Source organism: Delphinus delphis, chromosome X (genome assembly GCF_949987515.2).
Source record: "Delphinus delphis chromosome X, mDelDel1.2, whole genome shotgun sequence".
Classification (NCBI taxonomy): domain Eukaryota; kingdom Metazoa; phylum Chordata; class Mammalia; order Artiodactyla; family Delphinidae; genus Delphinus; species Delphinus delphis.
Window position 1 is genome coordinate 34,113,544 of NC_082704.1, and position 16,932 is coordinate 34,130,475.

The 16,932-nt window shown below is 48.1% G+C and overlaps 1 protein-coding gene across 4 annotated transcripts in view; it reads right to left on the reverse strand.

The window, feature by feature from the left end:
* TMEM164 (transmembrane protein 164) overlaps nt 1-16,932 on the reverse strand; it is a 156,914-nt gene that overhangs the window by 20,712 nt on the left and 119,270 nt on the right. For all 4 annotated transcript variants that reach the window (XM_060003109.1, XM_060003108.1, XM_060003106.1 and 1 more), the window contains one exon: nt 8,887-8,965. In XM_060003109.1, coding sequence (XP_059859092.1) covers nt 8,887-8,965 — 79 coding nt within the window. The remainder of the gene's footprint in view (nt 1-8,886; nt 8,966-16,932) is intronic.

Below are 16,932 nucleotides of genomic sequence, written 5' to 3' on the forward strand. Positions count from 1 at the left end.
TGTGCGGACTCAGTGAGCTCAAGATCATCTTGTAAAACTCTTACCCAGTGCCCAGTTCATGGAAAGTGCACAATAAACATTAGCTTGTAAGATGTATAACAGGATATGTGCAATGTGTAGTGTGTGGATATACAGTCATTCATTCATCCCTGAGATATGGAGAACGAAAGAAAAATTCCTGTCCTTAGAGTGACGGGCATGTAAACAGACACCTGCACTGCAGTGTGACAAGTTCAGCCACAGAATAAGAGGGCTGCCTGGAGAAGGTGACCGCGGAGGTGAGTTTTGAAGAAGGCATGCTTTCCTGGCCAACAAGCTAGACATGGGTATTCCTGCCAGAAGTCATGGCATTTTCAAGGGCACAGAGCCATGAAAGTTGCACAGTAAACTCAGGGGACCCTAAGGATTTGGGTATCACCAGAGTGCAGAGAACAAGGAAAGGAGGAACACGAAGGGAAAGGGGCAGGGCCAGGGCACACAGGGTCTTTTGTGCCCCTGGGAGGACGCACAGTGCTCTGGGGACAAGGGGGAATCACTGAAGGTTTCCGAACAGGGAAGTGCTATGAGCCAATGTGGGCTTTAGAAACAGCTTTGGGAGTTGCCAGGGCCAAAGGGCTGTTAGGAGGAGTGGGGGAGGCTGGGGGCAGGGAGATCACACAGAGCCAACTGCCATGGTGGCTCAGCCCAAGGTTGTGGCCCTAGAGACGGCAAGAAGGGGATGGCCGTGAGAGCCATCTAGGAGGTAAAAGTAGGAGAACATGGTGATCTCTGTCCACAGCACCGGCACGATCTTTTCCACAAGCAGATCTGATCAGGCCGGACTATTTGATAAACAGTGTTGGGACAAATGAGAGACCATCTGGAAATAAAGCTGGTCCCTTTAATACCAGGACAAATTCCAAGTGGATAAAGGACTTAAAGGTAAAAAAATAATAATAATAAATAAATAAATGGAACTACTAACATAGCAGAAGAAAATATGGGATATATTATTTTTTATGACGTTGGAGTAGGGAAGGGCCTTCTACCCATGACTCAAAATTCAGATGCCGTAAAATAATTGATACATTACATGAAAATGTAAACATCCTACCTGGCAAAAATAAACCATGAGCAAAGTTACAAAACAAATGACAAAAGTGGGGAAGATATCTGCAGGTCGCATCCCAAAGGGCCAACTCCTATTTGTAAAGAGCTCCCAGGATTTAATTTTGTAAAAAACAAAAGCAACAATGAGAAGAATGAGCACAAGAGAGGAACACATAATTCAAGGACAAGGAAATCAAACGCCAATTGAAACATGTAAAAAGAGGCTCAGCCTCACTCAAAGTAAGAGAAATTCAAATTAAAACTAGATCAATAAACCATCAGTTTTACCCATCAGATGCGCAAAAAGTGGAAAGGTTGGAAATAAGCCAAAAGCCTCTTTTGGTGAGGCTGTGTGGAAACAGACACTCTTCCACATTGCTAAGGAGCATTTAAATTGGTATAACGTTTCTGGGTTTGGAAATATCCGTCAAATTTACAAATGCATATACTCTTTGATTCAGCAATTCCACTTAGGGGGATGTATCCCTTAGACACACTTGCACACCTGCAAAATGGCATAGGTTCAAGGTCGTTCAGTGCAGTGTTATTTATATTAGTGAGAGGTTGGAAACAACCTAAATGTCTATCAAGAGGAGATGGGATAGATAAATTACAGTAGAGTGTTGTAGCCTTGTGTTGTGTCTAAAAGCTGCACCACCGAGTTCAAATCCCGGTTCGGCTACTTACTATCTGAGCATGTTTCCTCACCTGTAAAACGGAGATGACATAACACCTACCTGAGAGGACTGTGGTGGGGATTCAATGAGTTAATGTATGGGAAGAGCTTGAAACAATGGTACATCACAGTGCTACAGAAAGTGTCGCCATTTTTATTACCCTGTATTTTATCATCCACCCAACAGAACGCATGCTGCCGTGAATGAGAAAGCTTCCTATGGGCTTACTTGGAAAGCTCTTTAAGACACAGTGCTAAGCAAAATAGTAACAGCAACAAAACAGTTGTGTGGTATGCTATTTGGGGATGTGTGTGTTAAGAAGAAAATAAAATATTTTAAAAACTTACTTATATATACAAAAAAAGAGAAATTCTGGGAGGATATGCCAAAAACAACAATGGTGGTAACCTGTGGACTTGTTGCTGTGAATGCGGGAAGGGGTGGGAAGGTGTTTTTTCACAGAATGGCTTTCTGTATCTTGGATACAGAGCTATATCAATGAATTACACAAGAAAAGAATCAATAGGAAAAACAAGCTGATGCTATGCCCCTTCTTAAAACTTTCACTGGCTTTCTACAGCTCTTAGAATAAAGGCCAAACCCCTGACCACAAAGCCCTCCATATCTGCCCCTCAGGCCCAGGGTCATCTGCCCTCCCTCCAGTTCTCCCTCCTGCTGAGGTGCTGGCATATCTGCCATTTTGTCCAGTTACAAGGGTTCACCTCCCTTAATCCTACACTTACCTAGTAAACTCCTACTCATCCTTGAGATCTCTGTTGAAATGTCACTTCCTCAGGGAACTCTCCCCAGAACTTCCATACTAAGTCAGCTTGTTTTGTTCTAGGCTCTCATAAAAGCACGTTCCTTTCCTTCAGAGTACTTAGCTCAGTTCTAACTATATGTCCATTTGTGTGATTACTGAATTCACATCTGGCTCCCCCCACTACATTATGAATTCTATGAGGGAAGGGGTGGGGTCTGATTTTCGCTCATCAGGGCCCCCCAGTGGCCAGCGCAGAGGCTGGCAGAAAAAGGGCACGTGTAAATATGTTGCTATGGTTTGAATGTTTGTGTCCCCCAAAATTCATGTGATAAAATTCTAACCCCCAATGTGAACGTATTAGGAGGTGGGGCCTTTGGGAGGTGCTTAGGCCATGAGGGTGAAGCCCTCATGAATGGGATTAGTGCCCTTATAAAAGACACTCTAGGGGGATCCCTAATCCCGTCCACCATGTGAGGGCACAGTGAGAAGGGGCCAGCTAGGAACCAGGAAGAGGGGCCTCACAAGAAGGTGACCATGCTGGTGACTTGATCTCAGAATTCCCAGCCTCCAGAACTATGAGCAATAAATTTCTGTTGTTTAAAAGCTACCCAGTCAGTAGTATCTGGCTATGACAGCCCAAACGGATGAAGACGTATGTGTTAGATGAATGGATGAAATAGATGCGAGGGTAGGGATGATTCCCAGGTTCTGCCTGGGGTGACTGGTGGTGCTACCTGTCAAAAGCCGCAGGAAGAGAAGCAGAGCTGATGGGGAAGATAATAAGTGCGCACAGACAAGATGAGCTTATGATATCTTGACTATCTTGATATGATATCTTGAGTATCAAGCATATCTTGAGTATGCTTGACATATTCAGGTGGAGATGCTTGAGTTAACAACATGAAAAGGAATCTCCTAAGATTCCGGGCTGCAGAGGGCAATGTGGTGGCCATCGCTGCACAGACTGGTGGCTAAATTGTGTAAGCACATGAGACCATGCCGGGAGTAGCAGAGCGAGAGGTGAGGCCAGAACAGAACTCTGGGGGAAATCAACAACTTGGAGGACAGAGGAAAGAGAACTCCTGCAGGAGACTTGGGAAGGCATGGTCAGTGAGGTGGGCAAGCGGGAGCGGGGGCAGGGGGGGATGTTGGAAGCCCTGAGAGTAGAACATTCCAAAAAGGAGTGTTCAACAACATCCAACGTAGCAAAGAGTGCGGGCAGGATGAAGCCTGAGAGACGGCCATTAGATTTGGTCACACAGTTGTTGGTAATCTTTAGAAGTGCTGTTTCCACGAAGAGGTGGGCAGTGTGGGTAGACATCAGATGGCAACATTCTGATGAATGAAACGTAACTAAAAAGAGGGCTCATCAGATGCAGACAAGAGTCATTCAAAGTTACGTCCTACAAAGTGAGAGGGTGGCATGGACATATATACACTACCAAACGTAAAACCGATAGCTAGTGGGAAGCAGCCGCATAGCACAGGGAGATCAGCTCGGTGCTCTCTGACCACCTAGAGGGGTGGGATAGGGAGGGTGGGAGGGAGGGAGATGCAAGAGGGAAGAGATATGGGAACATATGTATATGTATAACTGACTCACTTTGTTATACGGCAGAAACTAACACACCACTGTAAAGCAATTATACTCCAATAAAGATGTTCCAAAAAAAAGTTATGTCCTATTCATGAGGTGATTTCAGGTAGTAAACATTTTGTTTTTAATTTAAAAGTTGTATATTTAAGGTGTATTAAAATAGATAACCAGTGTACTGACTCCAGGATTTCACAGAGAGTATAAGGCTTCTCTTAAAAACAAATATATCTTAGGAAAAAAAAATCAACAGATCAAATATTACATATATAATAATACAGGTGATTATAATGAATAAGGCAAAACTTATTATGTCCAAAGAACTGAAATTCAGGAAATATTGTTTGGACTTTTTTTTTTTTTTTTTGCGGTACGCGGGCCTCTCACTGTCACGGCCTCTTCCGTTGCGGAGCACAGGCTCCGGACACGCAGGCTCAGCGGCCATGGCTCACGGGCCCAGCCGCTCCGCGGCATGTGGGATCCTCCCGGACCGGGACACGAACCCGTGTCCCCTGCATCGGCAGGCGGACTCTCAACCACTGCGCCACCAGGGAAGCCCTGAACTATTTTTAAAAGATGCTTAGCTGACAGGGAGGATGAAAGATGGAGTTGTGTGGAGTTAAAGTTTTTTAGAATAGGGAAGACTGAAAAGCCAGTAGTGAAGCATTGAAAATCCAGATAAACAAGGGACTTACTGATGGGATGAGGTTCCAGAGGAGGTGGAAGGGATGCGAGGCAACCACACCGGGGTGTGGGACCAGCCATGTGCTGGAGGAACACCACTCCCTCCAAGACGGGAGGGAGGAACCTAAGGATGGGCGTGGTTAAAGAAACTTATCAAGTGGAGAGAGGTCGCTGCGGGAAAATTCACACCAGCAAGTCTGTATTTCCCCAGTCATTTATTGGGAGAACATCTACTGAAAGTGGAGAGGACTGGAAGTTTGAATAGACTGGACAGGAAGTTTGGGGAGGGCGGTAAAGCTTTGGCATATGACTTCTGAGGGCAGCGTGTGGAGGAGCCGGTGAAAGAAAATAAGCGAGCGATGCTGTTGAGAGCACAATTATAACAGAGACCATGGGATTTCTGTGGCCCAAATCTGAGTGATCTGAGAGATTTTCTCAGTAGACTAAGACTGGACTCTGGGATTAGACACTAATCCCAGTGGATGGGACAAGGGAGTGAGACAGTCTCAGGAGCTGGTGAAGGGAAAGTTCCAGTAATTGGTCATAGTGGCACAAGCTGACCGGGGAAAAGGGGAGGTTGGAAGGAGTAGATATTTGGGTCAAAGAAAAGGCCATAAAGGCTTATGATCTCAGATAGAAGAGTTTTAGTGGAAAGCAAGGGCCAGGTGGCTAGAGGGGATGCAGAAGTCACTGCAATTAAGAAGCCCAAACCTTGAGAAGCTGGGGGTGGGATGAGTGCCCCTCACCGGAAGGCTCTCAGGATGCTGGCTAGCTTGTAATGAAAACAGTGAGAGCGCCATGGGCCAAAGGCATGGCGGAATGTGGGAGAAGTGACCAAGAGGTTTAGGTGGTGGTGGTAGTGAAAAAGAGAGATGGTAGAGGAGAAAGCACTGTCAGAGAAGGCAGAGGCGAAACAGGGGTCTGGAAGAGACAGTGGAGAGCCGGGCGGCACAAAGGGCCCAGCGGAGAGAACAGCCTCCGTAAAAGGGAGTTTCAGGCAAGAGCTGGGAGGACTTTGTGTTCTGTGAAGACCTGGGGGTAAGGGTGGAGTTGCACACGGCCAAAGTCAGAGTTGGGAGGAAAGGAAAGAGAAATAAAGAGCCCGGCTGGAGGAAGAAAAGAGCAGTGTGGACAGGGGAGGTCACGTTTACTGTGGTGGTGCTGAAGGGCTGCAGAAACGAGGGGGGAATGAGATTCCCACTTAGCACCCCCTAGACACCCCCAAACCACAGGAGAAGCAGTACCTTGCCTTTCAGGGAAACAGGGTTCCCGGGCATGGGAGCTGTCTGGCCTTGGGTAAAAACTCCTGAGCCAGCTATCTCTGGAAAATTACAAGACTTTTATTAGGGAAGAGAAGCCCCAAACTCAGCTTTTTGGTTTTCAGGGAATACTCTTCCCACTGTTCACTCCAGATCCACGCCCACTCTGCAAGGCCTACATCCAAGGCTCACGTGAAGGTAAAACCAACCTCAGGAAATCCAGATTTTTTATTTCCTCTATATGCTCATAATTTCCCCCAAGTGAACAGCAGATGACAGCAAAGAGCCAGAAAGGAAGCCAAGAGCACACAAGAGCCCAGAAATGGTAAAGCAGGGAAGGCGAACAAGGCTTCGGAAATCCTATCACGCCCTCACAGTTGCACTTGTCACGTTGTATTACACCTGTCTGTCTTCTCTCTCAGACAGGGACTCCCTGTGGAAGGACTGGGCCTTCGTCTCCGATTCCCTAGCGCAAACGCTCTGGACATAGTAGGGGTTGAACAAATCCCGGCACACCTCGGAGTTGCTGCGGGTTTGGTTGCAGACCACGGCCATAAAGCGAATAGCGCAATAAAGTGAGCCGCGTGATTCTTTTGGTTTCCCAGAACATATCAAAGTTACGTTTACGTTATACTGTATTCTGTTAAGTGTGCAATAGCATCATGGCTAAAAAAACAAAGTACATACCTTCATTAGAAAATACTTTATTGCTAAAAAATGCTAACCATCCTCTGACAATGCAAGGTTGCCACAAACCTTTAATTTGTAAAAAAAACAAAACACGATAAAGCCAAGTGCAATAAAATGAGGTACGCCTGTCTGTGTTGAGTGACTGGCTGAAGCAGGGCAGGCTGGAGGGCTGATTCCCAGCCTGATGTGGTCAGGAGACACACATCTGTCTTTTAGGACAACACGGTGTATGAGAGAATCAAGGCCAGGCTTTGAATTCAAGCTGCAGGGCAAGGTACCTAACCTTCCTGAGCCTTGATTTTTTTTTTTCTCCCCTCTGTAGAAGGAGGATTTTTTCACCAGGTTAGCTGTGATGGGGACATACGCAAAACATGCCTAGCACAGTATCCTGCACAGAAAACGCTCAATGAAAAGTAGGCATTGATAGTTACACTGTGGTTGCCATTACTGTTACTACTATTACAGCCTCTTTTCAAAGCCAGGGACCAGAGGAGAGGGGAAGGCTCACTCACAGTAAACAAATAAGTAAACTGGAACTAAGACTTTGGAATCCCTACTTCCTTAGCTCGGTTCCCCCAAACAGTGCGGCAACAGATTCAAAAGAAGGCTGCAGTGGGATCAGCCACTTCTAGAAAGTGTAGCTTCCCAGGTGGTGGGATTTTTTGAAGAGGCGGGGCGCGTAGAGGCTACTGGGTATTTTCCGTGTCAGACCACTCTGGCTCGGCCAACTGACAGACGTTTATGCCACCTCAGAGCACAAATAGGTTTAACTAATAGCCATGCGCATTTGGCCAGAACTTGCATCCCACACCTCAGAAACCAGGAACCATCAGTGGTGGGGCTCTGGAGCCCCGGGACAGCTTCCTGCCTGGTTCCCTTCCGAATGAGTGTATCTCTGAGACTTAACATATTATTAGGAAGCGATTTCCTGTGCCACAGGGGACAGACCTGAGAAATGGCACAAGTCACCTAGATATTGGAACGTCAGCCGTCTCTAAAAGCTCAGTGGGGAAAAAGAGTGTGTTTAGTGCAAATTAAAAGGAAGTACTCTTTGACAGTGTGAGACCCCAAGTGGCTATACAGGGTAAAGACAGCCTCAAAGAATATTTAGAGACAGGTCCTAAGAAGAGTCCTAACTGACAGAAACCAGGGACCCTTGACTGTAAGTCGACTCCATGGAGAGCAACAGTTCCCATCCTCCAGCAGGTCCCCCGGTTGACTGGTCCCTGAGGCTCCCTCGTGCCAGGAGTTCTTAAGATTTGCTAGAATTCCTGAGTTAGAGGAAGCACGACTTCCAAACGATCTCCCAGTGGGTTTTAGGGTCCATGTGGCTTCACGTGATAGAAATGAAACCCTTGCTGCCTGGGGTGAGGTTGGTCTCCCAGAAAAGTCCCAGCAACCAAGATAGAGAGGCTGCTGGCTATGACTAGAAGAGGATGACTTCCAGGTACAGGGCCTTCCGGGAAGGTCAGAACATCGACAAGGGGGCTCTCACAGCCAGTCTCCCCTTCTCGTTTGTCTACTACACAGTAGAGGGAGGGGATCATTTAAGGGTCATTGTGAGGTCACAAAGAGATCAACTTCCTGACCAGGTTGGCGGCCTCCCCCCTGATGATCAAATGAAGATTTTCGATGCTTTGTTTTACATGAAGGTCACTGCTCTTTCACCTGCCTCTTCCCTCAATCCCATAATCCCAGTTTCTGGACTTCTTGCCCGTTTCAATACCTTTTTTAGTTCTGAGGGGATGGGTATAACGAACAAAAGCACAAGGCCCTTCTCTTCTTGTACCCTACGCTGCACACTGAGGCCGGAGAAGGCACAAGCAGAAGCGAGTGACGGAGTGCGTGAGGCTCCGTGAAAACCCAACGTCACAGAGCCTGAGGCCTCGGCCCTAGGACAGGCCGCCAGTGGCACCGAGCTCACCCACACGAAGGATGGTTCTGGAAAGCCACCAGGCTCTTTGCGGGCCTCATCTGTGCCCGTTGTTTTCCCACTGCCTGGTGTCTGCACAGACCCAGCCAGGCAGCACCTCAAGATTCTGATAGGCACCCCAGAGGTTGTGAGGGCCGCAAACAGAAGGGTGAGGCTAGGTGTCGGGATGGCACAGGGGTGGGGCCTGCTGGCCTTACCTCCTTTCCAGAGCAGGTAGATGGGTACCACGTAGAGCATAACATGCTGAATGTAGTAAATCTCCAATTCAAAGGGGAGCTGTAAGGACAGGAGAGAGAGAAGTGTTTCAGAGCAGGAAGCACTCATTCCAACAGATTCTGAAGCTGAACGCCCTCGCTCCCAAGGACCCACATCTTAGCAACCCCATGCACTTCAACCAGTTCAACTCCCTTTGCAATTAGAGAAAAAAGAATGAAATGAATATACCTATGCCCTACGCTGGCATCTTCCAAAGTGTATTTTGCAGAGATGGTACTTGAAAACTGCTCCACTGAGAAAGTTTGGCGAAAAATTTAAGAAATGTTACCTACAATCTATCCCCTTGGAGATTCACCATGTATATTAGTGGTAGATTAAGGACCTGTGGGGTCTGTGCAAAGAAGAAGGCTGCTTGGGCTTCCCTGGTGGCGCAGGGGTTGAGAGTCCGCCTGCCGATGCAGGGGACACGGGCTCGTGCCCCGGTCCGGGAAGATCCCACATGCCGCGCAGCGGCTGGGCCCGTGAGCCATGGCCGCTGAGCCTGCGCGTCCGGAGCCTGTGCTCCGCAACGGGAGGGGCCACAACAGTGAGAGGCCCGCGTACCGCAAAAAAAAAAAAAAAAAAAAAAAGGCGGCTGCTTAACACTGTTTATCCGGTGTGGCCCAAAACTTATTTAGCCAGTGCCTTTGTAAAAAAAAAATAGCACTTAGTGTTCTGCAGAAATATACTTGAAGAAACACAGGCTTGCGTCACTTCCTGCTCCTGGTGAGTAGCTGATGGACTACTTAAAAGCTTATTTCTCATTTGACATGAAGAACGTATGGGGTAGGATTTATTATTCCCATTTTGCAGATTAAAAAATATTGATTGCCAGGTCTGGTTAGGTCTAGATCCAAGAATAAAGAGTTTCTCCACGGGATACTTGGGGTCAGTCCAGGGTTAGCCCTAATTTTGGGTGAAGACCAAGCAGCTGGGCCAGTTCTGGCGTAGCTTGCCAAAAAGAATGTCCCCACCCTCCTTCCATCCAACGTGCCCACTCATTCACTCCTGTTTCCCATCTCTCTCAAAATGGAAGCTCTAAATTACCAAAGCAGAGTGCCTTTCAACCTGGCACGGGGACCGTGCTGCAGCGCTTGGCAGTGGGGGGAGAGTGGAAACAGCTGAGCGGCTAACTCAATTTTGGGGAAAAGAACTGCAGCTGCTGGCAAGAGGCCTGGCCTCCGGGGCTTACACAGCCCTACACAGACACACACCCACACACCTCCCCCCCCACCGCCAAGGGGAAGCCCAGAGAAACAAGGACACCCAGGGCAAGGGTCAGCTGCCTCACTGTGCCCAACAGGGCGAGCGCAGAACCAAACATGTGAGCTCATGAGAGGACCCAGTTCTGGGCTCCCGACACCCAGGAACCCAAGGGCCCAAACCAAAAGATGGCAGAGCTCCCAGAATGGGAGCTGAGATGACTGCAGACCCTGGACAGAGTCACCGGTCTGGCTCTTGAAAATGAAAACCGACTCAGAAGGAAAATTTCCCAAGGACCCAGATGATAATCGACTATTATTTTATGCTCACAGAAAGAAATGTAAAATCCCAGAAAGAGAAATGAGGTTCCAAGCGTCTCTGTAGACCTCGCCGGAGTAGCTTTCAGGGGTCATGGGGTTTCACAGTGGAGGAAACCACCAGCAGGAGGTAACTCTGGAGGCCTGCGAGGCCCACGGGGACCCTCAGAGTAACGTGGTCTGGGACCACTCTACTACCTTAAATTAACTGACTAGACTGCGGTCACACAGAAAGCAGGCAAGAAGGCAAAGGGCTCGGGAAGGCTCAGCTCTCTGGCGCCTAAGGGACTAGACCTCTCCCTGCTGCTCCCACAGCAGGGAGCAGAGAACTGGGCTCACCCGGGTCCCAGCCAGGTCCCCAAGCAGTATCCCCATTGCTGAAGTCTCAGACTCCAGCCACTATTTACCCACCTAGACTCACGGTGCCCACTTGCTTTCCCTTCCCTCACAGCCCTTCTAGAAAGCAAACTCCCCACCAGGCAGGTCCGGGGAGGCAGTTCAGCATTGCGGCCGCAAACGAGGACTTTCAAGTCTGCCAAATTCCTATTCTAGATTTGAATCCGCCAGTTAATATCCCTGTGGCCTCGGGCAAGTCACTTAACCTCTCCATCCCAGTTTTGGCACCAGTAAAATTAAAATAGTTATGCTGTTATAAGATTGCTGTAAAAACATTTTTAAAAATTTTACTAAAACAAACATTTGTAGAATCCTTATTGCATGCCAGGAACCATTAAGCACTTTGTTAACTATCAGTTCACCTATTAATTCACCTGTAACTGTTCCCATTAACTCCACTTTAGAGATGAGAAATTGAGGCACAGAGAAGTTAGATAACTTACCCAAGGGCACAGGCCTCATCTGGTGACAGGACCAAGATTCAAACCCAGGCAGTCTGGCTCTCGAGTTTATACTCTTAGCTTGTACACTCCCCTACCCTATGCCCCGCCCCTTCCCTCCCACAAAATCCTGACACCTGGGAGATGCGCAGGGGAGATGCGCAGTGGAACTGAGCCCCTGTTAACAAGGGGAGTGGTAATCGAAGCACATTAGCAACAACAGCATCAGCAATTGTCCTCCACCTGGGGCCTGGACCCAGTCCCTCCCTGTTCACGTGATGCCCGCCCTCACAGTGGCCAAGCTTGGCCTGCAATACAGGTCTCTCAGCTCCCACCGGGACTCTGGAGACACCTCGGTCACAGATCTCAGCTGGGGTGGCCAGGAGACCGGCCCCAACAGCAGCATCTTTCCTCTGAGGGCGGCCTCTCCCCCTATTCCAAGAGTTCTCTACCTCAGAAGGATACAGAGAGTGTTCAACTAGGTGTGGGCACCGCTGACAGCTAAGGCCAGGGAGAGGAAGGGAAAGGGATGAAGGAGAAGGAGGGCAACATAAGAAAACCACGCAAGTGGCAGGGAAGGGAGCTGAACGCAAGAACCTACCAGTGGACATTTAATAACAAAGAATATTTAGAAAGTACTTATGTACCACGCACTGCGTTAAATACTTTCATGTGTCTTATCTCACTTAATTATTGCAAGATACCCGTTTCATAAACACTATCTGTGAAGTGTCTTACTTCCCCCAGAAGAAGTTCCACTTGGCTAATTCGTCTCTGCCCTCCAGAACGCGCATCTGGAACTCGAGTTTAATGTACATATCTGGGCTCCTTTTCAGCTGGGGGATTCCCGAGGCTTTAGACAGAAAGTCCTACATCACTGCAATGGAAAGCCAAAGGCAATAAAAACATTTTAAGCTACATAAGTCATAACTTCCTTCTCACGTCCAAGTCAACATCTTTTTTCAGAACCAAAAGAGTAGACGGGTAAAGTTCTCCAGGCCTCTGGGATCGGACTGGCCGAAATATGAAGTGCACGGGTTCCATCCATGGCGAGATCCCCGACCTCCTTCCTACCGACCCTCCGCCCTCTGACAGCCACACCACCACACTCTGCCGTGAAGACCGCCCATCCCAGTGTGCCGAATGTCCCTGGTTACTTCCGTTACCGTAAGAAGCCCAAGACTCCCAGGTCCCCGCCCAACAGCTGAACTCTAACCTCCATACGGCTCTCTACAAGCCCGAATCTGAGACCGCCTTCCACTGCTCCCCGACGCTGGAAACCCTTCCCCTCTATCCCCTGGAACCCACTATCATCTGCAAAATCCCCTCCATCTTCAAACTCTTCTCTGAGCGGTCCCTGGACCTTCTTACTTTGATGAAAACCTGGTCGCCCCTCTGAGGACACAGCTATCCCTACAGCCCTCTCAAGTGGTGGGTGCTTTCCCTCCCATGTCACCTTGTACCCCTGGGCCGGGAGGGGTCCTGTCTGCCCCTCAATGCTGTCTCCTTCCTAACCGCTGCCCTGATCTGAACCTTATGTCGTCAGTCTCTCCCACCCACTACTCTCCTTGTAGAACTCAACTCTGGACCCTCCCTGTCACTGCCGTCCAACATGCCTTTGTCAAAATTCCCGTGTTTTCAATATTTAGCACGCACTGGCTTCTAATGCCTTGAACTCCATTCCCCTCGAGGGTCTCACCTCCATCTCACCTCAGCCCTTTATCCCCATGATCATACCTGTCACTGCCAACACCTCCAACCCTTCCATAAACTCTGTCATGCACCCCACTCTCCAACCACCACCTCCTATCTACCCAATCACTCCGCGCCCCTCACATCCCGACTAATAATCCTCCACCTTCACTAGGACCCACATCTGATCCTCCACTGTTTTCCTGGCCGTCACCTACCTCATGTCCTCACTTCTATACTTGCCCATTACTCCCTTCCATACATTTTCAACCCTTTTCCGTGCCTCTACCATGCAAGTAAGCACGGCTGGAGAAAAACGTGAAGCTATGCTGTTAACCCTTGAAATTCATGACTGCAAACTTTGAGCGGGCCCTTAATGCGACCTTATAATCCAACTACATTCAAGTCCGTTCACTCTCCTCTCTCCTGAACGATTCCTATCACTATTTCGTAACTTCTCCTGTGTTCCTCAAACGTTCCCCCATCCTCCCCCTCGGCTGGTGGCATGGCTTTCTAGTTCATTGGGGGAAAAGGGGGCAACTGGAAGAGAACATCAACAAGCTCCCACCTCCATGTCGCCCTCCTCCTTGCAGCGTCCCCACCCATGCTGCTGGCTAAGGCTAGTCCCCATTCCTGCACTAGATCCTATCCTTTCTCGTCTACTCGGGGACGCACCACCAGCAATTTGTCCCCCTTTTCACTGGATCATTCCTATCATAGAACAAGCTACAAAGTCGTTCATCTAGAGACAAAAGTTCTTTTTTTTTAACATCTTTATTGGAGTGTAATTGCTTTACAATGGTGTGTTAGTTTCTGCTGTATAACAAAGTGAATCAGTTATACATATACACATATCCCCATATCTCCTCCCTCTTGCGTCTCCCTCCCACCCTCCCTAAGAGACAAATATTCTTGATCCCACTGCACCCTCCAGCTATCACCCCCATATCTCTGCTTCCCTTTATAGAGAAACTCCTCAAATGGTTTGTCTCTCCTCACTGCCATCATTTCTTCTCCTCTGAATTATCCTTCCATCCACTCCAATCAAATTTTCATACCTACCACACCCCAACCCCCGAAATAGCTTTGATTGAGGTTACCAATGACCTCCATGTTCCTAATTCCTCTACATATTGGAGGGGCCCAGAACCAAGTCCTTGGCTTTCTTTTCTATCTACTCTCACTCACCAGACAATCTTATCCAGGCTCCTGGCTCTAAATACCATCTATATACTGATGACTCCCAAATGAATATCTCCAGCCTAGAGTCAGGCTGTTACGACTGAAATTCTAGCTCCATCATTTAGTTGCTATGCAACTTTGGGCAAATCACAATCTTGCTGAGCTTCGGTTGGCTCATTTGTAAAGTGGGAATGACAATAGAAGCTATCTCATCAAGTTGTGATGAAATTAGGTGAAATAATTCGTGTAGAGTTCCTGGCCCAGTGCTGGCATATAATATGTACTCAATAAATGCTAGCTGTTATTATCATCCTCCTTTTCAACATCAAGGCAGCCAGTGAGTGGTAAAGCCAGGATTTCAACTCCAGCCATCAAGACTAATGCCAGGTCTCTCTGGGTCAAAAGCCGAACCTCATTTCACCTCACTATTCTGCCCTAGCAAGAGCTTCCAGCTAGAGTTGGTGGCACCTGGGCCTGCCCACAGCCCTAAGTCACAAATCACTATTTTATCAGACGACTACTAGGATAACTTTAGCTTCCCAGCTCAATCCATTCTTTTGGCCCATCTCTAAGAGAGAGTTTCTCCTGGAGACTTCTCTATTTCTCAAAGGAGTATCAACACCGCTCTCCTCTTCTCACCCATGACAGTCTCACTCTTACTCTCGGCCAACCAATTAAAAAAAAGCATTTATTGAGACACTCCTAGGTGGCAGGTCATGTGTCTGGCTCTGGGTACACGGCAGTGATGAAGACACAGTCCCTGCCCTACAAGAGCTCATAGTCTGGTTGAGAAAGCTAACAGATAAAGGGATAACATCAGCGCAGCAAAAGAGCATGGAAGGACCTGTATATCAAGCACTGGATTTGGTCTGATTTTTCTTTAAAAGTAGGGACGGTCCTGTACGATGTACAGTTGTGCAGAGCTCCAGCTGGTGGCTGTGTGTCAGGGACTGGGAATAGACTTGTCTAAATCAAGCTTGAAGGCAGAGGCAGCGAGAGAACAGAGGATGCGCAGGTTTGAGATAACCTAAGGAAGCTGAATCACCAGGACTGAGTAACTGACACAGATGGCGGGGGTGGGGGGTGGGGGTAAGCAGGAGTGACAGGACAGGTCAAAGATGACCCCAGGCTGATGGCCTAGCTGGCTGGTGGGATGTTGGGATTCCTCCCTAAGTTGGGGCCGACAGTCAAGGCAGCAGGTTGGAGGACGAGGGGCATAAGGAAAGCTGAGACCGGGCTGAGTTTGTGAGCCCAGTGTGAGAACCTCGCAGAAATGCCCATAAATCAGTGGGAATGTGGGTCTGGATCTCAAGGAGGCTGGAGAAGATGAGAAGAGTTGAAAGGCAAATGATATACATGTATATGAAATACAAACAGAGAAAAGTAAATGGATGAAATTCTAAAAGGGATAGAAATGCTGATATTCTCTTTATGAACCCAAATAGAACACCTTATGCAGCCCACTTTGCAGACCCCTGTCCATGGTACTCTTTCAAGAGTGAATGGATGGCGAGAGATGGAAGTCGTAGCTCAAGGAGAGTATTGATAGAATTGGGAGATACTTGAACATAGTTATAGATGGAGGGAAGGTGCCAGTGGGGAGAGGGAGGTTGAAGAAGCAAGAGGGGCAGGAGGCACTGGATGGTGAGAGGTCCTGAAGCGGACAGGAGGGCTGGGAGCCAGAGCACATAGAGGAGCGGTAGCCTTGGGCTCCAGGAAATGAGGAGGGAAGGACGAGCTGAAGTGAGAACAGCTGCACGGGGGAGGGGTGTGCTGGGAGTGGGGGAAGTTCACAACCCAGGAGTTTCCGCTAGCCAGCTGGGGACTTGTGTTACCCAAAGGGTCCACGGCTGCTGATGAAGTGCACAGTGAGGATGGGTGGTTACAAAGAGAGGACCTTGCTCTCAGCTGAGCCCCAGACTGTAGCCTCTCCAAAGAAATCAGAGAATCAAAACAGATTATTGCTATGGTCTGAATGCTTGTGTCTCCCTCAAATTCATGTCTGATGGGATGGTATTAGGAGGTGGGGCCTTTAGGAGGAGATTAGGTTCTGATGAAAACGGAGGCCTCAGAGAGCTCCCTAGCCCTTCCTGCCCTGTGACCCGGAAAAGGGTCTGCACTTGACCCTGCTGGTACCCTGATCAGACTTCCAGCCTCCAGAAGTGTGAGAAATCGATCTCTGAGGTTTATAAGCCACACAGTTTATGGTATTTTGTTATAGGAACCTTAACAGACTAGAACAATAATCAATCTTCCTTCAAGGGGAAAGGATGCAGCCTTCGGTAATTCTCCTGCCAACCAAGTTTGGCTTTGGAACACTTTATTTTCATTAACTGACCACAGACTTCTACTGTGGCTACCGGTGCCTCAAACTCTTTGGGACTTAATACCACTTGTGAGAGGAGCCACAAAAGGAATGCCTACAACCTAAAAATCAACCGCGATACATTCACAGAACAGAATACCATGCTGCCATGAAAAACAACAAGGTGCCACGGCAAACAGACAAATCCCGGATGTGGAACATTCTGCAAAACAACGGGCCTGGATTCACCAAAATGTCAATGTCATGAATGAGAGGGTGGGGGAACTGCTCCTAGATTTTAAAAAGTGAATAAACAAAACCTGAAGAGAGAGAACAAAAGCAATCTTGAAACCTGACTGGATTCAGATTTAAAAAAAAAAACACACAAAAACTTAAAAAAACACATTCCTGGGATAACTGGGAAAGTCTGAATATAAACAGACTATTAGATAA